Source organism: Ursus maritimus (genome assembly GCF_017311325.1).
Source record: "Ursus maritimus isolate PB19 chromosome X unlocalized genomic scaffold, ASM1731132v1 scaffold_X1, whole genome shotgun sequence".
Classification (NCBI taxonomy): Eukaryota; Metazoa; Chordata; class Mammalia; order Carnivora; family Ursidae; genus Ursus; species Ursus maritimus.
In genome coordinates this window covers 20,612,030-20,636,761 of record NW_024423319.1, presented here as the reverse complement: position 1 = coordinate 20,636,761, position 24,732 = coordinate 20,612,030, and the positions used below count along the sequence as shown (strand labels likewise).

The 24,732-nt window shown below is 59.2% G+C and overlaps 1 protein-coding gene across 1 annotated transcript; it reads left to right on the top strand.

Annotated features, from left to right (window-relative positions):
* Positions 1-12,276: 12,276 nt before the first annotated feature.
* LOC103662552 (melanoma-associated antigen 4-like) lies at positions 12,277-16,722 on the top strand. Its single transcript, XM_008690230.2, has 2 exons — positions 12,277-15,087; positions 15,214-16,722. The coding sequence occupies exon 2, from the start codon at positions 15,233-15,235 to the stop codon at positions 16,229-16,231; it is 999 nt and encodes a 332-aa protein (XP_008688452.1). The 5' UTR covers positions 12,277-15,087; positions 15,214-15,232; the 3' UTR covers positions 16,232-16,722.
* The last annotated feature ends 8,010 nt before the right edge of the window (positions 16,723-24,732 follow it).

Sequence of the window (24,732 nt, the reverse complement as noted above, 5' to 3'; positions counted from 1 at the left end):
AGAGTCCAGACCCTCAGAACAAGGCCCTTGCCTCCCTGAGAGCAGGGATCTGGAAGTAAGAAGGGACTCTGCCAGACTGGCCACGCCCAGAGTTCCCAGGGCTGTCAATAGGGGCAGGCCAGGTTTCTGTGGGGTCCCCTCCTTGTTCTGGCAATTGGGGTCCACTCTCTCTTCCCTCGGGTCCTCACCTGGGACTCCTGCCTGTCACCCAGGCGGGCTTCCTCGGATAACCTGATGCTGTCCCCTCAGAGCATGCTCCCCACCTCCCGGAGAGCTCCAAAGAGCCTGAAAAGGCACCTTGGGTACTGTGATTTATAAGCAAATACAGATTTGCTCTTTGTCCAGGGTTCCTGGCTCTCTGCACTCAAACTCTTGGAATTTCCTAAGTGTGGGGACTGATAAAGGTGTCTTTTGTCAGTGAGGTGATTCTGGGAAGCACCTAGGGATGGGGGCTGGTTGCCAAGTGAACTAACCAGGTGGTTGGGGGGGGGCTTTCAGTCCCCCCACCCCCTGACCACTGGGGAGGGCAGGGACGGCCGTGGATTGAGTGAGGGAGCCTCCATAAAACCCCAAAGGGACAGGCTCAGAGAGCTTTCAGGTTGGTGACATGGAGATGTGGGGGGAGGGGCGCACTCAGAGGGTATGGAAGGCCTGCCCCCCTGCCCACCTGCCCGGGCCTGTGCAGCTCTTGTGTCTGGCTGTTCCTGAGCTACATCCTTTTACAATCAGCTGGGGATCTAGTAAGTGACCTGTGTGCCTGAGTTCTGTGAGCTGCTCTAGCCCTTTCAGGGAACCGGAGGACGGGTCCTGGGAACCTCTGCTTTAGAGCCTTTGGGTCACGAGCACCCAGAACAAGCCAGGGCTTGCCAAGTGACCACTGAAGCGTGGGACACCCTTGTGGGCCTGAGCACTTACTCTGTGGAATGCGATGCGATCTCTGCACAGAGAGTGTCAGAGCTCTGTTGAACTCATGGACTCTTTGTGGGTGTGTGAGATTCATTGTCCTGGGGAATGCCCCCACCCGCCCCCGGCCCTGTTGTGGTTGCTACCAAAATGTATCTATAGCACATGCAGGCCCCCACCCCCAGCAAGATCACAGTGGGCTGGCAGTGGGGCCTGGCCCCCCTGTCCTGGTGTGGGGACCCCCTCAGTCTCTCAGTAGGTTCATCTTTCTTCCTGCCAGGGCCTGCCCTTCCTCCTGGCCCCCAACCTGAGACAGATGCCATGTGCCCCTCAGAACAACACCTCACCTCCTCGAGGACTCCTCACCTTCCTGCCCATGGGACAAGTGAGCGTGCCACTTAGGGCCACCGCTGACCGTTCCTTCCAGGGCTGACAACAAGGCAGCTGGACTCTGTGCAGTCCTTTCTTTTCAGAGATGGGGGCAGGGTAAGGTCAGTCCTCCTTCGGGGTCCTCACATTGCTGCCTGGGTGATCCTGGGATCCTTCCTCTGCTGCCCTGCTGTTTCCCACAGACTCAGGGCCTCACATCTCTGAGATCCGCCAGCCCCAACCATGTGGCAGACCTGGGACCATGCCACATGCAGCCATCCCTGCTAGGGCCTCCCTGGCCTGAGAACAGGGAAGCTAGACCCTATAAGGTCCCTTCTCTTTTGAAGTGGGGAGAACTTTCATACCCTTCATCCTCCCAAAGGGTCCTTTTCTTGAGTCCTGGCCCATCTTTGAACTCCTTTCTCTGCTGACCAGATATGGCTCCCTCCGTTGACCTGAAGTCAGCCCTCCGAAGAGAATCTCACCTCCCTGAGAGAGGGAGGGAGTGCGTGCGCCACCTGCAGCCTCCCAGCCCGGGCCTTGCTCTTTGAGGATGCCAAGGGCAGCACGGTGGGGCCCCCTCTGCCTGGGTGGGGGATCCCCTCAGCATCCCCAAGGTGCGCATACTGATTCCCTCCTGGGCCTGCAACTCTCTTCTGACTCAGAGGACGCATCCTGCACAGGCTGTCCCTCAGAACCTTGAGAAAGCTGTGGGACGGATTCTCAGGGTGCACACCAGCCAGCAGAGGCCTGAGGTCCCAGAGCTGACCGTGGGCTGCGTCAGGCTTGGGTGCTGAGGGGTTCCCGCTGTGTTGGGGTGGGTGAGCCCCCTGGCTCCACGTTCAGATCATGGACCTCACCTTGACCACTGGCACTCACCTGTGCCTCCCCTGCTCTGCGATCCTAGGGACTCCTGCCTCAGACAGAGGCCTAGACTCTGACTCCGAGTTCTTGAAGCCCCTGGAGGAGAAAAGGAGGGGCACCTCAGCGAGCAGACTGCGAGCACGGCCCCGGGGCCCAGTGCTCCCAGGAGGGCTGGGTCAAATTCTGTGAGGTCCCCACCAGTCCAGGCTGGGCGGTCCCCACCTTGGCCTCTCAGGGGACGGCTATTTCCCCTGCCAGGGCCTGGGCCCTCCCCCCCACCGTGGACCTGAGGCCAAAGTCTCACAGCAAGACCACAAGCCCTGAGACTCCACAGAAGGGGGCCCTCATCTGGCCATGCCTGCCAAAGGTCTACAGGGCTCATCATGGATCTGGAGGGATGGCCACGCTCACGGTTCCACATGTGCTGGGATGGGTATGCCTCTAAGGCTTCATCTCGACACCACGGAAGGCCTGGGAACACTCCCTGTGTTGAAGCTGAGGCCACCCTCCTGGTGCTGAGGCCTCATCTCTCGGAGACACCAAAAGGAAAAGTTGGGAGAAATCAGTCGGCCCACCAATCCCCTATTTCGCTTGGGCTGACAAAAGTGGCAGGGCAGGCCTGGACCCTAGGGATCCTGCTGTGGGAGGCATGCCCTCATTTCTCACCTCCATCTCCACCAGGGCCAGGGCCAGGGCCCCTGCCTCACCCACTGACCAGAATCCAGACCTTCAGGCCCAGGCCCTCCCCTCCCTGAGACCAGGGATCTGGAGAGGAGGAGGGGCTCAGCCCAACAGGCTCCACCCAGGGTTCCCAGGGCTGCCAGGTAGGACCTGGCCAGATTTCAGCACCACCCCCCTTGTCCTGAGGGGAGGGTGGGGAGACACTCACTCCTCCCTTGGATCCCCACATGGACTCCTGGCAGGACCAGAGACTCCCATGTGTCTCCCAGGAGGGCTTCCTCAGATGACCTGACTGAGACCTCTCCCAGCATGGTCCTCACGTGCCTGACAGCTGGGAGAGGAGGGTGAGGACGCAGCAATCCACGCCCTCCCCCTGCACCCCACCCAGTTCACAAGGAGCTCAGATCGGGGGTTGGTCCCTCTGTCCAGGGGCAGGAGTCCACTCTTTGTCCCTAAGGTGCTCACGTTTACTTTCGGCAGGTGCTGGAACTATCCCTTCTCCTATCCTCAGCATGCATCCTGCAGAACAACGCCACCACCCCGCGGAGACCCAGGGGAGAAAGTGGGGTGCTTACTTTTCTTGACTCCCAGCCTGGCCTCGCAGGACTGACCGCCGGGGCAGGACTTCATTTGGGACCCCTATGTCTGCGTGGGGGTCTGCTCAGTCCTCCCTCAGAGTCTTGGGGCTCCACCCTCTGCTGACCTGAGGCCACAATCCTCAGACCAAGGCTCTCACCTCCCTCAGACCCTGGGTGCAGAAGTCAAGAACACTTCAGATGTTCCCCCCAGCTTGGGGGACATCCAAGAAGGAGCCCACGGGCAACAAAATCACTGTCTGTTTTAGGCTCTAAGGTCCTCATCTCTCACTGTGCATCCCTCCGGGACTCCAACAAGACCTGGGGTCCTGCCCTGTGCTGTCCGGAGTCCTTTCCCCTCTGACCGCCCCACGCATCCCTGAGATCCAACGCCAAATGTGGCGATGCAACAGCTGCTCTATGGCTTCCCGTCGGTGACTCTGTTCTGGGGTCCAGGGTCCATGCAGTTCTCCCTGAGGGTTCTCGCCTTGACTCCGGAGGGTCTGAGCCTTTCCTGCTGCTGACCCTGATCTGCCTCTTACCCGAACCCCCAGACGCTCTATGATCCGGATGTGGAAGTCTGGACACGCCACTTGTCCTCTTCCCACTCAGGGGCTTCCCAGGCCTGATGCTGTTCTGGGGTTCAGGGTCGCTCATGTCCTCCCACCGGGTCCTCACATCCAGTCCCATTAGCTCCTGTCCCTCATTTTTTAAACCATGGCCCCCGCTTCTGTCAGACCTGGATGCGGACGTCCTGACACACTGCCTGTGGACTTGGCACAAACACGCCTCACAGGGCTGACAGCAGGGGCAGGTTTCAGTGCGCTGTCCCTGTTCTGGAGTCCAGGTCCCTCCCTGAGTCCTCCCTCAGGGATCTTAGCTTGAGCCTCAGCACATCTTGTGTTCCTCTCTCTGCTGTCTCCAGGCCTGTTCCCTCAGACCAAAGCCCTCGCTGCCCTGAGAACAACGGGAAACGATCCTGGACGGCACATCAGGCAACAAAGGCCAGGGATTCCCTGAGATGGGTTCCTTCGGGTCACTTAGGCCTATCCTCTATTGCCCACCTGCACTCCCCAGATGGCCTGTGCCTTCATCCCTGCATCTGAAGGCCGCTCCTTACAACAAGCTCACAGTGTCTCTGGGACCCAGAGCGGATGTCAGGACACACCTCATGTCATCCTTGTCCCACCCAAGGGCCTCCCAGGATTGATTCCCTACTGGGCCCAGGGTCCCTCTGTCCTCCCTCTGGTCCTCACCTTGACTCCTGACAAATTCTGGGCCCTCCCCGCCTACCAACCTGAGGCCCTGCTCCTTACCGCAGGCTTCCTGACTCCTGAGACCCAGAATCAGATCTCCAGGCTCGCTATGCATCCCCATGGCCCCCAGGGATCTTCCTGGACTGACACTATGGCCCAACTCCTGGGAGGTCTCCTCTATCCTCCTCTCAGAGTTTATAGCTTGACTCAGGTTACTGCCTAGGCCCTTTCCTCTGCACACCGGAGGGAGGCCCTGCTCCTTCCACCCAGGCCCCCAGGGTCTCTGACACTGGGGATGCAAAAGTCCTGACTCACCACCTCCCATCCCCCCTGCAGGAACCTTCCCTCACTGCCTCTGTGCTGGGGTCCAGCGTCCTTCAGTCTTCCCTCTGCATCCTCAGCACGAGCCCAGCAGGCCATGGGGTCTCCCCTCTGCCCACCTGAGCATTGGCTCCTTTCACCAGGTCCCCAGTCTCTCGGGAGACCCGGATGTACCAGTCCCGCCACACTGGCCCCATTTCCCCATCCCGCCCAGGGACCTTCCTGGACTGACACTAGGGCCTGACCTCTGTGATTTCCCCTCTGTCCTCCATCAGGGTTCATACCTTGATGCCCATAAGCACCTGCGCCCTCGCTCTAAAGACCTGAGATCTGCTCCTTACGTCAGGCCCTTTGTCACTCAAGCACCCAGATCGGGAAGTCAAGACTCACCACGTGTTCCCATCCCCCACCAGGGCCTTCCCGGACACCCTGTGGTAGGAACTAGGGTCCCTCAGTCTTCCCTCTGAATCCTCACATTGAAGCCCAGCAGTACCTGGGCCCTCCCCTCTATCCACTGGACGGAAGAGCTACTTCTTCCTCCGAGGCCCCCATTCTCTCGGGAGACCACGTTGCAGAAGTCCGGCCCCAGTGGCGGCGTGTTCCCATCCCGCCCAGTAGGCTCCCTACACTGCCATCCTAGGCGGACTTCTGCCAGGGTCCCCTCTGTCCTCCGTTATGGTTCATCACTGGTCTCCTCTCCCATTCGCGCCGGGCCCTCCCCTCTGCCCACCTGAGCATCATCTCTCTCCATCAGGCGTTTAGTCTCTCGGAGACCCGTATGCGGAAATCTGGACTCCCCACGTGTTCCCATCTTCCCCCTCCCCCCATCCCCGCGGACCTTCCCTGACTGACTCTGTGCTGGGGTCCAGTGTTCCGCAGTCCTTCCTTTACATCCTCACCACGACGCCCAGCAGGACCTGGGCCCTCCCCTCTGCCCACCTGAGGGAAGCCCTGTTCCTTCCACCAAGGCCACCAATGTCTCTGAGACCCGTATGCGGAAGTCCAGACTCACCACGTGTTCCCATCTCCCCCTCCCCCCCATGGACGTTCCCTGACTAACTGTGCTGGGGTCCAGCGTCCCACAGTCCTCCCTCTGCCTCCTCACCATGACGGCTGGCAGGACCTGGGCCCTCCCACCTAAGGGGGGCCGTCCATCAGGCGTTTAGTCTCTCGGAGACCCGTATGCGGAAATCTGGACTCCCCACGTGTTCCCATCTTCCCCCTCCCCCCATCCCCGCGGACCTTCCCTGACTGACTCTGTGCTGGGGTCCAGTGTTCCGCAGTCCTTCCTTTACATCCTCACCACGACGCCCAGCAGGACCTGGGCCCTCCCCTCTGCCCACCTGAGGGAAGCCCTGTTCCTTCCACCAAGGCCACCAATGTCTCTGAGACCCGTATGCGGAAGTCCAGACTCACCACGTGTTCCCATCTCCCCCTCCCCCCCATGGACGTTCCCTGACTAACTGTGCTGGGGTCCAGCGTCCCACAGTCCTCCCTCTGCCTCCTCACCATGACGGCTGGCAGGACCTGGGCCCTCCCACCTAAGGGGGGCCGTGCTCCTTTCACCAAGGCCACCAGGGTCTCTGAGACCCGTATGCGGAAGTCCGGACTCACCACGTGTTCTCACCTTCCCCCTCCCCCCCTCCCCGTGGACCTTCCCTGACTGACTCTGCTGGGGTCTAGCGTCCCGCGGTCCTCCCTCTGCGTCCTCCCCACGACGCCCAGCAGGACCTGGGTCCTCCCCTTGCCCACCTGAGGGAGTCCCTGGTCCTTCCACCAAGGCCCCCATCACGGGTGGGTCTACCTGCACGCCTCGCCTCAGCTGACCAAGATCCCGCCTCCCTCACGCGGAGGTCGTCGCCGCTCTCAGAGCTCTGAGGCGGAAGTCGGAGCTCGTCACTTCCGGACCCCTTAGGAAGGGGTCCCCTAGGGCCGCCAGCACGTCGGGCGGCGATGGGTTCCGGCGAGGGGGTAGGTGGGGGAGGAGAGGGGAACGGGCAGGGCCGGGGTCCCCCGGTCCTCCCTGGTCTCCTTACCTGGACTCGGGCAGGCAGGGTTGGAGCCTGTCCGCCTCACAACCAGTCTCGCACCCACCCCACCACTTCCTTAACAGGGAGGCAGAGAGTGGAGTCTGGCTACTGTCACCACGCAGGTTCCTGGTGACCAGCTGCACAGAAGCCATCACGGCGCCCCTCTGGTCTCCCCAGACACCCAGGCCGGGCCAGGGGCATTTGCACTGCAGTGCTCGCCCCGGGAGCCACACCCCGTCACCCTGCTTCCCCTTCTTCTGCAGGGCTCAGGGCACCCCTCCCCACCTTCCTGCCAACACTGCGGCTGCTGGACACAGTCCCCTATGCCTGGGACGTGTCCTGCTTCTCCTGGTGTCCTCACTGCTCACCCACAGTGCCTTCCAGAGAGCAGAGCTCAGCCACTGGCTGGCAATCAAGGCGAGCAGGGCTCCCTCTGCGCTGACAGGAGGTTTCTCCTCCTTTCTTGAAGAACTAAGACAAAGTAGGAACACACACATGTGTGTGCCTTTTGTATTAGCACAATGAGGCCCGGGAAGGTATCAGAAGCAAGAACCAACAAACTTTGTTTCTCCAGGTCCTGACCCCTGACCCTTGCCTGCTCTAATCTTTCTCCTTTCCAACCCCTCTCTAGTCCGATGCCCTGTGGTTTCAGTGTGAAGCCCAAACAAGGAGGCCAAGTCTCCCAGCTTGTATAGTCTTTGTACTATAAAGGTATATATATGTATGTATTTATATATATATATATATCACTGTGGAGAGGATCCTTTCTTGTATCGCATGCATCAGCTTGCTCACCTGTACATATACTCTGCCACTATCAACCTTCGCCAACAGTCACTCCTCTTGTCACAAATCAAAGGCTGGGAGTGATGCGGAGCAGCAGAAAATCTCATCCTCACGTGGTGGCTATGAAAACTGTTCAACCAGTTTGAAGATAATGCTGCAGTTTCTTATACATGTACACATATTCTTACCATAGGATCCAGCAGCCATATGGGTATTTACCCAAAGAAGTTGAAAACTTAGGTCCGCACAAGAACCTGCACATTGATGTTTACACCTGCTTTTCTCATAATTTCCTAAACATAGTTGCAACCAAGGTGTCTTTTAGTAGGTTAATGGATAAACTCCAGCACATCCAGATAATGGAATATTAGGGGGCACTCCAAAGAAGTGAGCTATCAAGCCATGAAAAGATTTGGAGAAAACTGAAGTGCCTCCTATGAAGTGAAATGATCAATGTGGAAAGGCTGCATTTTGTATGTTTCCAACTCAATGACGTTTTATAAAGGGAAAATTACGGAGACAGTTAAACGATCACTGGCTGCCCAGGTCTGTGTGGGGTGGAAGGAACCGGCAGAGTTGTGGAAATGCTCTGTCTGACACTGTCATGACGGATACATGTCATCCTACTTTAGTCCACACCCAGAGAAAACAAATACCAGGTGAGAACATTAGTGGGTACTATGGGCTTTGGGTGACTCCGATGAATCGACAGACCTTCGACCGTTCCTACCACCGTGCCACTCTGGTGGGGGATGTTGATATTATGGGAGTCTATGTAGGTGTGAGGCAGTTGATAAGTGGGAAATCTGTGTACATTCCTACCTGTTTCTGTGCACCTCAATGTGTACTAAAAAATGTAAAGTCTTTTAAAAGACACACAATGTGACCAGCAATACCTGAGTGACAACACAGGAGAAAGCCGTGGGGGGACACTTCAGAGTACTGAGCTGGTCCTTGTGTCTGGGGTGGGGACGTGGGGAGCAGCGGGGTTGTGCGGAGGGAATGTAGGCTGCCTAGATGAAGCCGACAGCACGGGAGTAGGAACAATTTTCAACTTCTGCCCCTACTTCCTTGCACAAATCTGATGCAGGACCTCAGAGGACACATGCCGGTAGCCCTGGGGAAGTATCAGGACAGCAGAGAACACGGCATTGATGGAGGCAGATGGTTGTGCATTCTGTGCTTTAGCTATCTAACATCAGCTTACTAGGTGAGGATGGTCCTTTCAAAATATTGTTTGAAGAAGATATAATGACTAGACCAGAAATAGAATAGTGAGTATCAAAACAAATGGCGGAGAGTATGAGAAGTTAGTCTTTCATAAAGGAAGTATACACACAGTCCACACATGTATAAATACATACCTATATAGATGCAGCTATATCGAGAACATACATGCCTATGTGTCCGTGGACGTCCATACCTATGTGGTATGTGCGTGCATGTGTGCTAAGCACATAGAAGGTACACACGTCATATAGGAACATATGTAGTACACACACTCTGTGGAGATGGACAGTGTGTTTCTTACCATGAAGGAGCATGACAAAGGAAAACCCACTGCAGTGGACCCTGCAAGAGTGGACAACCCTGACACCGGAGGCCCCAACCCCAAACCTCCTGCAGCTGCTCAGCCTCTTCTGTAAACTGAATCTTCAACAGAATGTGTCTGAAGTCTGGCTGCTGGCGAAGGGACCCCTGGGAAGCAGTGCTTCTCCTCTGACCCTGCCCCAGGGTCATGGGCGCCGCAGCTCCACATCAGGCATCTGTCCCGTGACTGCGTGTGTCACACAAGGGTAGAGGAGGGCCTCCTGGGTGAGGACAGAGAGATCGCACGTCCCAGAACACTGGGGGTCACCGGCCCTGCTGTGTCCCTGCCAGCAGCCCTGAAAGACGAGGACCCGGTGGGCAGGTGAGGCACGAGCCCCCCAAACGATCCCTGAAGTGCTCAAGGATGTCTGAGACTAAGAGCCTTGGGCTAAGGGGCACAGACTCAGGTCTGCGGAGGGCAGGGGCCCAGCCCTGCCAGAGCCCAGGTAAGGAGACCAGGGAGGACCAAGGGACCCCGGCCCTGGAGGGCAGAGAGCGGCGACGACCTCCGCGTGAGGGAGGCGGGATCTTGGTCAGCTGAGGCGAGGCGTGCAGGTAGACCCACCCGTGAGGGAGCACACTGGGGGTGGGGGTGGGGGTGGGGCGCCCAGGAGCCAGGTGGCCCCTGCCGGTAGCCCCGAGAGACCGCGGGCAGGGGCAGCGTCGTCCGGCTGCGCCCCTCCCGCCGGGGCCCAGGACAGTGGCCACAGGTCCCCAGAGGGACGGGCCCAGGCCCTCCCTGGAGCGGGTGGTGGGACCTGAGGGAGAACTGTGGGGCCCACCCTCCCCCGCTTCGGTCCAGGCACTGGGTTCCTGGCGCGGCCGGGCCCTGGGGGTCCCTAGGGAGGGTGGCCACAGAGGGCGTCTGGTGAAATGCACCTCGGGGGTCTGAGGGAGCTTAGGACCTTGGTCAGAGCGGAAGGATGCCAGGTCGGGAAGGGGCAGGGGCAGAGGCAGGCCCAGGGAGTCCAGGTAGGGACCGGGTGGGGACGGATCGGGGGCAGGACCCACGGACTCAGAAGCAGGGGACAGAGGGGACCTCACCGAAGTCGGGCCCCAGGGTCAGTCCAGGAAGGACCCTGGGCGGGATGGGGACACGTGGCCAGTGGGTCGGGACTGGTACATCCAGGTCTCCCGAGAGACTGGGGGCCTTGGTGGAAGGACCAGGGACTCCCTCAGGTGGGCAAGGGGAGGACCCAGGTCCTGCTGGGCGTCGTGGGGAGGACGCAGAGGGAGGACCGCGGGACGCTAGACCCCAGCAGAGTCAGTCAGGGAAGGTCCACGGGGAGGGGGGGAGGGGGAAGGTGAGAACACGTGGTGAGTCCGGACTTCCGCATACGGGTCTCAGAGACCCTGGTGGCCTTGGTGAAAGGAGCAAGGCCCTCCTAAGGTGGGCAGAGGGGACGGCCCAGGTCCTGCCGGCCTTCGTGGTGAGGAGGCAGAGGGAGGACTGCGGGACGCTGGACCCCAGCACAGTTAGTCAGGGAAAGTCCATGGCGGGGAGGGGGAGAAGGTAACACGTGGTGAGTCTGGACTTCCGCATACGGGTCTCTGAGAGACTAAAGGCCTGATGGAGGGAGCAGATGCTCAGGTGGGCAGAAGGGAGGGTCTAGGTCATGCTGGGCAACATGGTGAGGATGTAGAGGGAGGACTGCAGGATGCTGAACCCCAGCACAGTCAGTCAGGGAAGGTCCATGGGGGGGGGTGAGATGGGAAAACGTGGTGAGTCTGGACTTCCGCATACGGGTCTCAGAGACATTGGTGGCCTTGGTGGAAGGAACAGTGCTTCCCTCAGGTGGGCAGAGGGGAGGATCCAGGTCCTGCTGGGCGTCGTGGTGAGGATGCAGAGGGAGGACTTTGGGACCCTAGACCCCAGCAGAGTCAGTCAGGGAAGGTCCATGGGGGGGGGGGGAGGGGAAGGTGGGTCCACGTGGTGAGTCAGGAGTTCCACATACGGGTCTCTGAGAGACTAAAGGCCTGATGGAAGGAGCGGATGCTCAGGTGGGCAGAAGGGAGGGCCCGGGTCCTGCTGGGCGTCGTGGTGAGGAGGCAGAGGGAGGACTGCAGGTCGCTGGACCCCAGCAGAGTCAGTCATAGAAGATACATGGGCGGGGGGGGGGGGGGGGCGCGGATGGGAACACGTGGTGAGTCTGGACTTCCGCATACGGGTCTCTGAGAGATTAAACGCCTGATGGAGGGAGCCAAAGCTCAGGTGGGCAGAGGGGAGGGTCCTGGCGCGAATCGAGAGGAGACCAGGGATGAACCATAACGGAGGACAGAGGGGACCCTGGCAGAAGTCCGCCTAGGATGGCAGTCTAGGGAGCCTACCGGGCGGGATGGGAACACGCCGCCACTGGGGCCGGACTTCGGCAACGTGGTCTCCTGAGAGAATGGGGGCCTCGGAGGAAGAAGTCTGTCTTCCATCCGGTGGACAGAGGGGAGGGCCCAGGTCCTGCTGGGCTTCAATGTGAGGATGCAGAGGGAGGACTGAGAGACCCTGGTTCCTAGCACAGGGTTTCTATGAAGGCCCCTGGTGCGGGATGGGAACACGTGGTGAGTCTTGACTTCTGCATCTGGGTGTCCGAGTGATAAAGGGCCTGTCGTAAGGAGCAGATCTCAGGTCTTTAGAGGCGAGGGCCCAGGCGCTTATGGGCGTCAAGGTATGAACCCTGAGGGAGGACAGAGGGGAACTCACAGAGGTCAGGCCCTAGTGTCAGTCCAGGAAGGCCCCTGGGCGATGGGAAGCGAGGCCAGTGTGGCTGGACTGGTGCATCCGGGTCTCCCGAGAGACTGCGGAACTGGTGAAAGGAGCCAATGCTCAGGTGGGCAGAGGGGAGACCCCATGGCCTGCTGGGCTTCATGCTGAGGATGCAGAGGGAAGCCTGAAGGACGCTGGACCCCAGCACAGAGGCAGTGAGGGAAGGTCCGTGCAGGGGGGATTGGAGGTGGTGAGTCAGGACTTTTGCATCCGCAGTGTCAGAGACCCTGGGGGCCTGGGTGGAAGGAGCAGGGCCTCCCTCCGGTGTGCAGAGGAGAGGGCCTAGGCAGTAACCCGAGTCAAGCTATGAACTCTGAGGGAGGACAGAGGAGATCTCCCAGGGGTGGGGCCATAGTGTCAGTCCAGGAAGATCCCTGGGGGCCATGGGGATGCATAGCGAGCCTGCAGATCCGATTCTGGGTCTCAGGAGTCAGGAGGCGTGCGGTAAGGAGCACGGCCTCAGGTCGGAAGGCTGGGAGGGCCCAGCTTCTGTCGGGAGTCAAGGTGAGGACCAGAGGGAGGACAGAGGGACCCTGGGCCCAGTAGGGAATCAGTCCTGGGAGGCCCTTGAGTGGGGCAAGCATGACATGAGGCGTGTCCTGACTTCGGCTCTGGGTCCCAGAGACACTGAGAGGTTGTTGTAAGGAGCGGCCTTCAGATGCAGGGATGAAAGCACAGGCCATCCAGGGAGTGCAGGTGGGCAATAGAGGATAGGCCTAAGTGACCCGAAGGAACCCATCTCGGAATCCCTGGCCTTTGTTGCCTGATGTGCCATCCAGGATCGTTTCCCATGGTTCTCAGGGCAGCGAGGGCTTTGGTCTGAGGGAACAGGCCTGGAGACAGCAGAGAGAGGAACACAAGATGTGCTGAGGCTCAAGCTAAGATCCCTGAGGGAGGACTCAGGGAGGGACCTGGACTCCAGAACAGGGACAGCGCACTGAAACCTGCCCCTGCTGTCAGCCCTGTGAGGCGTGTTTGTGCCAAGTCCACAGGCAGTGTGTCAGGACGTCCGCATCCAGGTCTGACAGAAGCGGGGGCCATGGTTTAAAAAACGAGGGGCAGGGGCTAATGGGACTGGATGCGAGGACCCGGTGGGAGGACATGAGCGACCCTGAACCCCAGAACAGCATCAGGCCTGGGAAGCCCCTGAGCGGGAAGAGGACAAGTGGCATGTCCAGACTTCCACATCCGGGTCATAGAGCGTCTGGGGGTTCGGGTAAGAGGCAGATCAGGGTCAGCAGCAGGGAAGGTCAAATCCTCCCGAAGTCAAGGCGAGAACCCTCAGGGAGAACTGCGTGGACCCTGGACCCCAGAACAGAGTCACCGACGGGAGGCCATAGGGCAGCTGTCGCACCCCCACATTTGGCCTTGGATCTCACGGATGCGTGGGGCTGTCAGAGGGGAAAGGACTGGGGACAGCACAGGGCAGTCCCGAGGGATGCAGGGTGAGCGTTGAGGACCTTAGAGCCTAAAACAGACAGTGATTTTGTTGCCCGTGGGCTCCTTCTTGGATGTCCCCCAAGCTGGGGGGAACATCTGAAGTGTTCTTGACTTCTGCACCCAGGGTCTGAGGGAGGTGAGAGCCTTGGTCTGAGGATTGTGGCCTCAGGTCAGCAGAGGGTGGAGCCCCAAGACTCTGAGGGAGGACTGAGCAGACCCCCACGCAGACATAGGGGTCTCAAATGAAGTCCTGCCCCGGTAGCCAGTCCTGCGAGGCCAGGCTGGGAGTCAAGAAAAGTAAGCACCCCACTTTCTCCCCTGGGTCTCCGCGGGGTGGTGGCGTTGTTCTGCAGGATGCATGCTGAGGATAGGAGAAGGGATAGTTCCAGCACCTGCCGAAAGTAAACGTGAGCACCTTAGGGACAAAGAGTGGACTCCTGCCCCTGGACAGAGGGACCAACCCCCGATCTGAGCTCCTTGTGAATTGGGTGGGGTGCAGGGGGAGGGCGTGGATTGCTGCGTCCTCACCCTTCTCTCCCAGCTCTCAGGCACGAGAGGACCATGCTGGGAGAGGTCTCAGTCAGGTCATCTGAGGAAGCCCTCCTGGGAGACACACAGGAGTCCCTGGTACTGCCAAGAATCCATGTGGGGACCCCTGAGAGAGGAGGGGCTGGGTCCGAACCCACCCCTCAGGAAAAGGAGGAGATGGCCTAGAAATCTGGCCAGGCCCTACCTGAGCACCCTGGGAACCCTGGGTGGAGCCTGTTGGGCTGAGCCCCTCCTCCTCTCCAGATCCCTGGTCTCAGGGAGGGGAGGGCCTGGGCCTGGGCCTGAGGGTCTGGACTCTAGTCAGTGGGGGAGGCAGGGACCTTGGCCCTGGCCCTGGCCCTGGTGGGGATGGAGGTGAGAAATGAGGGCATGCCTCCCACAGCAGGATCCCTAGGGACCAGGCTTGCCCTGCTACTTCTCTCAGCCATGGGGAGACAGGAAATGGTGGGCTAATTGATTTTTCCCTCTGGCGTCCTCCGGAGATGAGGCCTCAGCACAGGGCGGCTGAGAGTTTTCCCAGGCCTTCCGTGGGGTCAAGGTATCGACCAAGAGGCACACCCATCCCAGCACAGATGGAACCCCGAGCCTGGCCATCCCTGGACATCCGTGACAAGCCCTGTGGACCTTTGGCAGTTGTGGCCAGATGTGGGCCTCCTAGCTTACCTTCTGTGGAGTCTCAGGGCTGCGTGGCCTTGCTGTGATCCTTTGGCCTCAGTCCCACGTTGGGTGGGGCCCAGGCTCTGGCAGGGGAAATAGCCGCCTCTTGAGAGGCCAAGGAGGGGACCACCCAGCCTGGACTGGTGGGGACCTCACAGAGTCCGACCCAGCCCTCCTGTCTGCACCCTGAGGTGCCCCTCCCTTTCTCCTCCAGGGGCTTCAAGAACTCAGAGTCGAGGTCTCTGCCTGAGGCAGGAGTCCCTAAGGTCACAGAGCAGGGGAGGCGCAGGGGAGTGCCACAGGTCAAGGTGAGGACCCAGGGGCTTGCCCTTCCCATCCTCTCCTAAGCAGGAAGCAGCCCACTGTCAGCTCTGGGACCTCAGGCCTCTGCAGGCCGGCTGGACTCTGAGGAGCCATCCCACCTCTGTCTTCAGGTTCAGCCCGACAGGCGCCATGTCCCTGGGTCGGAGGAGTGAGCTCTGGCAGCTGGAGGAAGACCCAGTCCCGGCCCAGAGCCTGGTGGAGGCACAGCTGTCCGGGGCTGGGGAGGAGGGGGGCCCATGTCCCTCCTCCTCAGCCTCTGCCTCCTCCCAGTCCAGCCCCTCTCGCATCTCCTGCTCTGCCCTGTTTCTGGGCCCTCCGGAGGAGGGGTCTGCTGCTGGGGGCCCGAGTGCTCCCCAGAGCCCTCAGAGTGCCTGCCCCTCCCCCACTGGCCTGGCAGCCACTGCATGGGGCCAGCCCCACCATGGCTCCAGCAGCCCAGATGAGGAGGGGTCGAGCGGCTGGGAGGAGCCCGAGGAAGCCCAGCCCCTGCTCCAGGACACACTCCAGGGGAAGGCTGCTGACCTGGTGGCGTTCCTGGTGCTCAAGTATCTCACCCAGCAGCGCACCAGCCAGGCAGAGATGCTGGAGGTGGTCGGCAACGACTACCAGGACGCCTTCCCCGTGATCTTCGGCCAAGCGTCCGAGTGCATGCGGCTGGTCTTTGGCGTGGATGTGAAGGAGGTGGACCCCAGCGACCACTCCTACGTCCTGGTCACCGTCCTGGGCCTCACCTGCGGTGGGCTGCCGAGCGGTGAGCAGGGCATGCCCAAGACCGGCCTCCTGGTGGTGCTCTTGGGGGTGATCGTCCTGGAGGGCGACTGTGCCCCGGAGGAGAAGGTGTGGGAAGTGCTGGGGGTCATGGGGGTGTACGCCAGCAGGGAGCACGTCATCTACGGGGAGCCCAGGGAGCTCCTCACCAATGTCTGGGTGCAGGAAGGGTACGTGGAGTACCGGCAGGTGCCCGGCAGCGACCCTGCCCGCTACGAGTTCCTGTGGGGTCCCAGGGCCTATGCTGAAACCAGCAAGTTCCAAGTGCTGGAGTATTTGCTGCGGGTCAGTCGCGGGCAGCAGCCATCGTCCCTGGCCCTGTGTGAAGAGTCTGTGAGTGATGAGGAAGAGGGGGCCTGAGCGCCAGGGGTGGCCAGGCCCTTTCCAGGCTTTGGTGGTAGGGGAAGTTTCTCCTGTGGGATGTTGGGCTGGAAGTGAGGCTGCTTGCTGGTTCTTTCCTGTTAGTGTGTGTGTGTGTGTGTGTGTGTGTGTGTGTGTGTGTGTGTGTGTGTGTGAAGAAGCAGCCCTGGGCTTTCTAAGGAGTGCAGGGCCAGGGAGGGTTGGGAGAAGAAAGCGGGGCAAGGAGCCTCCTTGGGGGGGATGGGAGGGGGCTGTTCTCTGTGATGACTCCCACACCCAGAGTTTGGTGTCCTCGAGGAAGCTCTCCAGTGGGGTTCCTTGGTACAGAAGGTTTCATCCGCTTTGGCGGCTGAGTGTGTGAGTGACATAGCCCCCCCCCAAAGCATTTGTTCTTACCCAGTTCAAGAGTTAAGAGTTTTGTCATGTTCTCGGGGTACCTGGGTGGCTGTTGTTTAAGCATCTGCCTTCAGCTCAGACCATGATCTCAGGATGCTGGGATCTAGCCTCACATTGTGCTCCCTACTCAGTGGGGACTCTGTTTCTCCCTCTCTCTTGTTTGTACTCTCACTTTCTCAAATAAATAAATAGAAATCGTTAAAAAAATGGGTTTTGTCATATCCTGGAAACCAGCCTGGGCCCCTTGCCTCATTGTGCTCAACCGAACTCACAGGGCATTGGCCTAGGGAGGGGTTGGAAAGGCGAAAGAACAGAGCAGGCAAGGGATGGGGGTCAGGGACTGGCGAAAGGAAAGTTTGTCGATTCTTGCTTGTGATGCTTTCCTGTCTGTCACTGTGCAAATGCCAAAGGCACATGCAGATGTGTGCTCCTGCATTGGCTTGGTCCTTCACGAAAGGAGGAGAAACGTCCTCTCAGCACAGAGGGAGCCCCGCTCGCTGGCTCCTTGATTCCCAGATAGGGCTGAGCTCTGCTCTCTGGAAGGCCCTGTGGGTGAGCAGTGAGAACACCAGGAGAAGCAGGACCTGTCCCAGGCATAGGGGACTGTGTCCAGCAGCCGCGGTGCTGGCAGGAAGGAGGGGAAGGATGCCCTGAGCCCTGTAGAAGAAGGGGAAGCAGGGTGAGGGGGTGTGGCTCCTGGGGCGAGCACTGCAGTGCAAATGCCCCTGGCCCGGCCTGGGTGGCTGGGGAGACCAGAGGGGCGCCATGATGGCTTCTGTGCAGCTGGTCACCAGGAAGTTGGTATGTGACAGTGACGGTATTTGGATATGGGGTCCTTTGGGGAGAGAGCCATGTCTGAAATGGATAAATGGTCTGAGCAGTTTGCATTGGATTCTGGAGAGGGCCGAGTACTGTCCTGCGGCAAGAAGGGTCAGTGTGCTGGGCCGCTGTCCCGTTGCTTTTGAAGTCAGTGATGATTTAGTGGCTTTATCCCTGTCCTCTCCAGGAATGTTCTGTGAATGACACTCTCTTTCCATGGGGGAATGGAGAAGTCACTTACAGCCCTTCTGTCTCTGGGCTGGGGGACCCCTCGCTGTCTCCTAGGCCATGAGAGTTCCTTCGGGTTTCCTGGAGTTCTCCATGGCCAGTCCTAAACAATGGCTGGGTGTTAGTGGGAAGGAATGATGGAACACCAGAGGTCTGAATGGAAGAGGAGCTCAAAAGAGGAACCGAGTTGGTCTTCTCCTGTTACTGGGGGTCCTATGAGTTAGTTGCACTGAGCTGGGCAAGAACCCCTGCCCCACCCTCACCCTAATGGAATGATCTGTCCCCCTGGAGGCACATATGCAGAGAGCACGATCCGCTTTGTTCTCTGAGGTGCCACTTGAACTCCAATTCCGTGATACGTCACAGCAAGGGAGAATGTTTGGAGGAGGGGGTGTGGTGGGTGGAGGTCAAAGTAACACGGGGCAGATCTCCCAAGCACCACGGCTCCACGTCCGCCAGTGTGCGCGTGTTCGGACCTCTCCCGAAATGGGACAGCAACAGAGACTCCCAGGTTAGGGTTCCGACCTTTCATCAGAGGAAAGAGAACATTCTCAGCCTCCTGAGATTTGGGAGGTTATTACCATGGGAAGTGCAGAAAGGGGCTAGGACGTGAGGAGGGCGATCACCCCCACTGAGGTGCAGTGAACCACAGCCACGTGACTGTGCAAATTCGGGAAAGTTAGATGCAATCCTGCCCTTGAAGCCCATGCCCCTTGGTAGGTGGGCACTTGGAAAAGGTGAGAATTTCAAGTAAATTAGACTTTCCCAGGCAGCCCTCTCAGAAATGAGGGGGGTTTGCCACCACGAAGTAGGAAAGGTGCTTTGGGTTGAGTATGTAGTACACAGGAGTGAATCAGAGAGACGTGCAGTGCTCGGGCCCCTCTTCCTCCTGTCCCCAGCCTCAGGGGGACGCTGCGTTGCCAGTCCTCGTGCGCTTAAGAAGGCTCATGTGGCAGAATCACGTTTGTCACAGGCAGTTCTACAGGAGGCGCCCCAGGGGCCATGGATTCATTCTTTAGCCATGACGACACAGAACAGAGCGCTCTGTCTCCTCAGCTGGACCCCGGTGGCAGGCGGATTTACCCCTAGATGGGACATGCCTGCCGTGTGTGCCTTACTGCCCTGGGCAGGGCGGGCGGCGTTCCCCAGAGGAGCCACCGCTCAGGAAAGGGGCTGCAGGAACCCTTCGTGCCCCCTGCACCGTCAGGTCTCTGAGCTAGCCCGGCAGTCGCCTCAGGGCCGTGATGCATCCCTTTGGGGAGCCCAGCAGCCAGCTCCCCATTGGCCGTGCTGGGATTGGAGGGTCCTCCTCCTGGGGTCCGGCCCACAGCCCCCATGTCGCCTGCTGCATGCACTACCCCGTCTGTGCTGAGCCTGGCCTCAGTCTGCAGTGTCTGGGCTGTTGTCCTCCTCTCTCCCCACTGCCAAGTGCTCACTCCCCAGTGCGGGGTTCTCTTGCACTCATCTTGCCTGGGGAGTCCCCAGACAGGAGTCCCCTCTCATCGTGGCTGTGCTTCCTAAAGAGCTGGCTGGACAGCCCGGTGGGGAGTGTCCTAGGGGCCCGTAAAGGACGGTCATCGCCATGTGACTGTGAGACTGTGTACCATGATGAGTTATTTTCAGAGGACTCCTGTGTACCACCAACCGTTTCGTGAAGCCGGTGGCCTTGTGAAGCTGACGCTGAGGCTTCGCTTCCCCAGGCAGAGCCAGAGAGGGGGTGTGCACCTGTCAGCCAACCCCAGAGCCAGCTGGGACCCCGGTGTCTGCAATCGGGCCGTTGGAGCAGAGGAGAGACTAGCAGAGGGCGGCGGTGGTCGCCGGGACGCTCCCCCACACACCCCATACACCCCCAGACTCAAAGGAGGAGTTTGAAAGCAGCCGAGCAGGAGGGGGCTTCGGGTTCCCAGGCGGCAGGCTGTGCAGAGGATCGGCCGCCCCAGGAGATGTGGAAGGAGGCGCACGCCCACCAGATCCCATCTGGACAGCCCTGGCCGGAGCAGGGGAGGCTCATGGGAGCGCAGACGAGACCGAGGTGAGCTGGAGCCTGGGCGACATCATGAGCCGGGTGCTCCTGGCCCACGTCCCAGGACCAGAGCCCCTGGGGCACTCCAGGATGGAAGCAGGGACACTGCATGCTGTCCTTGGAGGGAACGGACTTGGAGGGTGTGAGATGGTGTTTGATCCAGGCCCTCATGGACTGCTGGGATGTAGCCCTCAGGTCGCCCCCAGCCCCAGCACAAGGGACACCTCAGGGAGGCATGTCCAGGGTGCAAGGTTCTCTGCGTGGCGTCTGTGCTGCCACACATCGCCCAGGTCCCCGGCAGTTGTGGCCAGGGTGGGGCAGACAGGCACCAGCCCCTTGCCCGTCAGCCGGACGATGTGATGATCTCCAGATGGCCTGAGCCTACCCCCGGGAGGCTGGTTTGAGTGTGTGTCAGCCCGGTCCTGCTTCTCTCAGAAGCCCCCATTGCCCTGCCGAGGCCAAGCCTGCTCTGACACCAGCCTCCTCGGCAGGGGTCTGACTCTTCAATCTGGCTCCCACCCACCTGCCCTCCTCTGGGACGAATATCGCGGGCACCTTCCCTGGGGCCCTTCATGAGCAAGTGGCGGGCCTCTGGGCTGTACTCAGGTGCTGAGCTGGGGCTGAGCACAGGGTTAGGGCTGGGCCGATGGCGGGAGGTGAGGTGTGAGGCCGGGGGCATCCGCAGGACTTCGTGTGAGGTGGCAGAGTCACGTTTGCCGAGCACCGGACAGAGGGTCTGTGCCAGATCCCCCAGACACTCAGCCCCATGGGAAGCAGTGAGAGGCCCTAGACCCCGGTGCGTGGGTGTTTTGAACTGCTGGCCTGCTGTGTGCCTGACCTGCAGCCTGCCCAGGGAGTGAGCCTGCAGGACAACGTTGGCCACCCGGTCGGCTGGGATAGAAGGGGACCAGACTGGGCAGGGGCATGGGAGAGCAGAGGCCGTGCCTGAAGCCCAGGGCAGCCTTCGGTGGCCATCGCTCCTACAGCCACGTGCGAGCGGGCCTTCTCCATCCTTACATACTGCGTCCGGGCCCCACTTAGCCTCCAGAGCATGGAATCGATTTCGGACAGATGGTGACCCCAAGGTGCTGGGAGAGGCCACGGGGCAGCGCTCAGTGTCAGGCTCTCGGCGGCATTGTTGCCTGGCCCTGGGGTCCCCCTGAGTCATGGGACGTGCGTGAAGCATCGGGCCTGGCCGTCCCACGCAGGGCAGCTGGAACCCCGCTGGTTGTGGAAGACCCCTCAGGCCAGTGCACGGCCGGGCTCTGCCCCGGAGGCAGCTCAGTGTGAATGTGAGTTCCGCCGCCACACGCCTGACCCGGCGGGTAAGCTCCCTAGGGCTCAGCTTCTGGCTGGGTAAAGCGGGCATAGTCTCAGTGCAAGTTCAGGCCTTGCTGTGCGTTGTACACGCTGCCACCCGTACCTGGGTGCTCGGCCCAGATTAGGTGTCCAGAGACTTAGCTTTCGCTGTGTCTGTCTCACGGTGTCCCTTTGCCCCGTGCCATGAAGATTCTGAAGCAGTCCGTGTCTGTCTTCCGATCCCTGTATGTGGGCTGATGGAGTCTTTCCTTCCCGCTGAACATCTGTGACCCAGGCTAGCTCTCACGTGTCAGAACCGAGCAAACACGGCTCAGGTTGTTCTGGAGGCGGCTGGCGTGACGGTCAGGGCTGCTAGACTGGGCACGGAGTGCAGGGGCGCTGGGGAAGGCATCTAACCTTCCCGGGCCGCCTCTCCTGCTGTGCCCGTGCAGCCCAGAGCTCTGCGAGCGTGGCTTGGTGCCCAGTTTGAGGCTGTGTGTGTGAGAACTGCTTGAATGGACACCCTACGGCGGTCCTGACCCCCCCGCCTCGTGTGATGGAGCGCCTCCCGAGCATCTAGCAGCAGGCCGCAGTGGCGCGGTACCTCGCACCCGCCACGGGGTCCTGAGCGGGCTCCTCACGGCACAGGGGCCTGGGCGAGCACCCGCTGACCTCAAGGAGGCCAGGGCAGGCGGAGGAGACCATGCTGTCCACGGGGCTGGGCCCACAAGGCCTTAGAGGCCAGGCCCAGGCATGGAGGTGCCCCTTCGACGGGGTAGGACGCCGAAAACCTTGCGTGGAGGCAGGAGGCCATCGCACTTGTGTTCTGGGAAGGTCGCTCAGGTGACCGATGTGGGGCTGCCAGTGAGCTGGGCCCTGAGGGGATCCTGCCGTTGTCCAGATGAGATGAATGCCAAGACGTTGTGGCCCGGCTGGGGCTGAGAGGAGGGACGGGGTCCCGAGGTGAAGTGAGGCAGAAGAGGCCAGAGTGGTGGACGAATCGAGCTTGGGGCTCATGGAGGGCAAAGGGCTGGGGTCTTCAGGGGAAGGCTTATCCTTCCCACTGCCTGGTGTGTGTGCCTGTGTTTGCTTGATTTCTTTGCTTTTAAAACAGGTTCGTCATTTTTATCTGAGCCTCCCCACTGGCCTGGATGCCTCCTGTCTTTCCTCCTTTTTTGGGGTCACTTTTCCAAAATATTCATGTCACCCCTGGTTCATCTGGGTGGCCTGTAAGTGAGCCTTTCCTGGACACCTTTTACATAGCACAAGAATCTCTTGTTCCTCAGCTACTGCTCTCCCTCTCAGTTCCCCACCCCTACCAGTGGAATAAAATCAGCAGTGAGAAGTAGATCGACTGCAGATGGAACTCTTAAGGAAACAAAGTTTCTGGAAGAATGTCTTGTACCTCTGGTTTTTCCTGAGTTCTCGCAAAGCTGGGGACATTGTCCACATGACCCAGGCAGATTTCTAACTCCTCTCTGGCCCCCGTGTGACCCCAGCCTGCCCTCTATCCTAAAGCACAACTTTGCCCAGGAGTTGCCTGGCTCCTAATGCTTAGCATTCAAATGTCTGAACCTCTCTGGCCCCAGTTTGTCCATGTGTCAAATGAGGATAATAAACAGTTCCCAGGTCGTGGGATTGGTATGAGCACTGAATGGGTCCAGCTTAACCATCATGCTAAGCTCCATGAGGCTGTACTCATAACATGGCCTTGTTCAAGGCAGCCCTCCTGTCTCCTTGGGCATAGCTGCCCCTCCAGTCTCATTGCCTGGACTCTCGCCCGGTTCCCAGCACTCAGTGCCTCTGCCCTCCACACTGCTCTCTCATGGCAGATACCCTCCCGCACTTCCTGTGGCCTCATGAAGCCTCCCCTAACTGTCTGAGCCTGGTTTCAGGGCCTGCTCCGTCTTCCTGACAACTTTCCAGAAACTTGCCTGTGGTACTAGCTTTTGTGCAAGGTTACTTTGGGCCATTTCTGTTCTGCATGTGTGTGTGTGTACCCAGTTACTACAGCTAGACTGGAATCCCTCTGAAAACAAGGACCCTGTCCACTTCACCTTTGTACTATCCCCAGAGCCTGCCTCTGCCAGTGGAGACACTCACTAGATGTTGACTGATGATGGCAATAAACTGACCAGTTCGAGTCATCCGGGGTTCATCGACTCGCCACCATGATGAACTACTGTACCATGCTGGGCTTGGTGAATGAGTGACATAGGCCCTGTCCTGGACACAGTGAGTGCTAGTTGGATAAGGAAGGCAAATATGTCAGTAAGTCTCATTTGAGGTGGGACTAGACATCCTCCACAGAAAGAACTATCTGTGAAGTGCTGCGAGGCCTCAGGGAAGGCCAGTATGCACCTCACTGGGAGATCAGAAAGTTTTCAGAGGCAGCCTGGGTCTGAGCTGTACATTGAAGAATAGGCAGGGTTTTGAAGGTGGTGATACAGGAGTCCAATCCTGAGAAGTCCACTTCGGGCTGGAAAGGCAGGAGATCAGAGGCGACGAGGAAGAATAGCCCAGGCAAAGAAGTGGGCAAAAGTGCTTCTGTCCTCTTACTTCCTTTAGTCCTTGAATCAACCTGGCGAGCTAGGTGCTGTTAGATCCACTTGACAGATGAGGAAACCAAGAGCACAGAGGGCAAGGGACTTGGCTAAGATCTCTCACTTGGCTGAGGGTGGGGGAGAGTTGGGATTTAAACTCAGGATCGGCCCACCTGGAGTCCCCGTGGCCGCCATACAGGTTGGGAACACAGGAAATGCACTCTGAGCCTGGTGCCAGGTCATCCTGCTGCCCTGAGTTATGCTTCTGAAGGGTAGGGCTGGCCCTGGCCTTGAGTGTGTTCTCATTTCCCGTCTGTAAGGCAAGGCGCTCGGCCTCTGACTGCTTCAGCTCCTTCCAGCTGCAGTGTGATTCAGGGACTTTGAATTGTGTTGCTTGCCTGTGAGGTGGTTTGCTCCTTTCAGACTGGAGGAGGGACTTTTGCACTTGAATCAAAAGAGTACGTATTTCACAGGATATTCTTTAATGATGGCTATCAAAGAGTCAATTCTGTTTACTCAACTGTGGCTGGTGCTCTCTGGACTGTGAGGAGAAGCCGAATCAAAAGGGAGATGAAGAGCCTCTTGTGCTATACAGCTGCCTGAAGGTGCCACCCTTACATTTTCATCCCCAGTGCTCCAGTCGAGAAGTGTCAAATCAGGCATGTATATTTATTTTTACACTCGACTGTCTTGCTGATGGATTCTCCAGAATGACCCAGGGTACTGGAGTTTCTGTCACAGGTCTGTGGCTTGCTTCTAGGGATCTGTGGGGTCCAGGGCCATGTGACTTTAAAAACTATATACCCCAGTACTTTGACATCAGTTCTTCCATATGCATCTTCCTACTGGGATAGAGCAGGGTTGGTGTGGAGATGTGGGAGTGCCAATGTCATCTGTAGTCACAGCAGATCTGCCCTCTCAGACATTTTGATGCTTGTTTCTGTCCTCTTCTCCTTCCTTCTCCCATCCTAGCAAAACTACTCATTGGTGCACATTCTGTTTGTACAATGACCGTTATTCATCTCGAATTAATCCCAAAGTAATACCACTGATTTCCCCCTAAAATACCAACAAGACTACTCCTGTAAACTGTCCATGAGGGAGAGACAAGAGTCGGGGCCAGGTGGCGTGTTGTGAGCGCTCACACTGTGAGCCGAGAGGTCGTTTGGCGCAGCTCTGGGGCTGCTGTGGCG

Excerpts from the sequence above, each read along its gene's own strand:
- LOC103662552 (XM_008690230.2), top strand. The coding sequence starts at position 15,233 with ATGTCCCTGGGTCGGAGGAGTGAGCTCTGGCAGCTGGAGGAAGACCCA.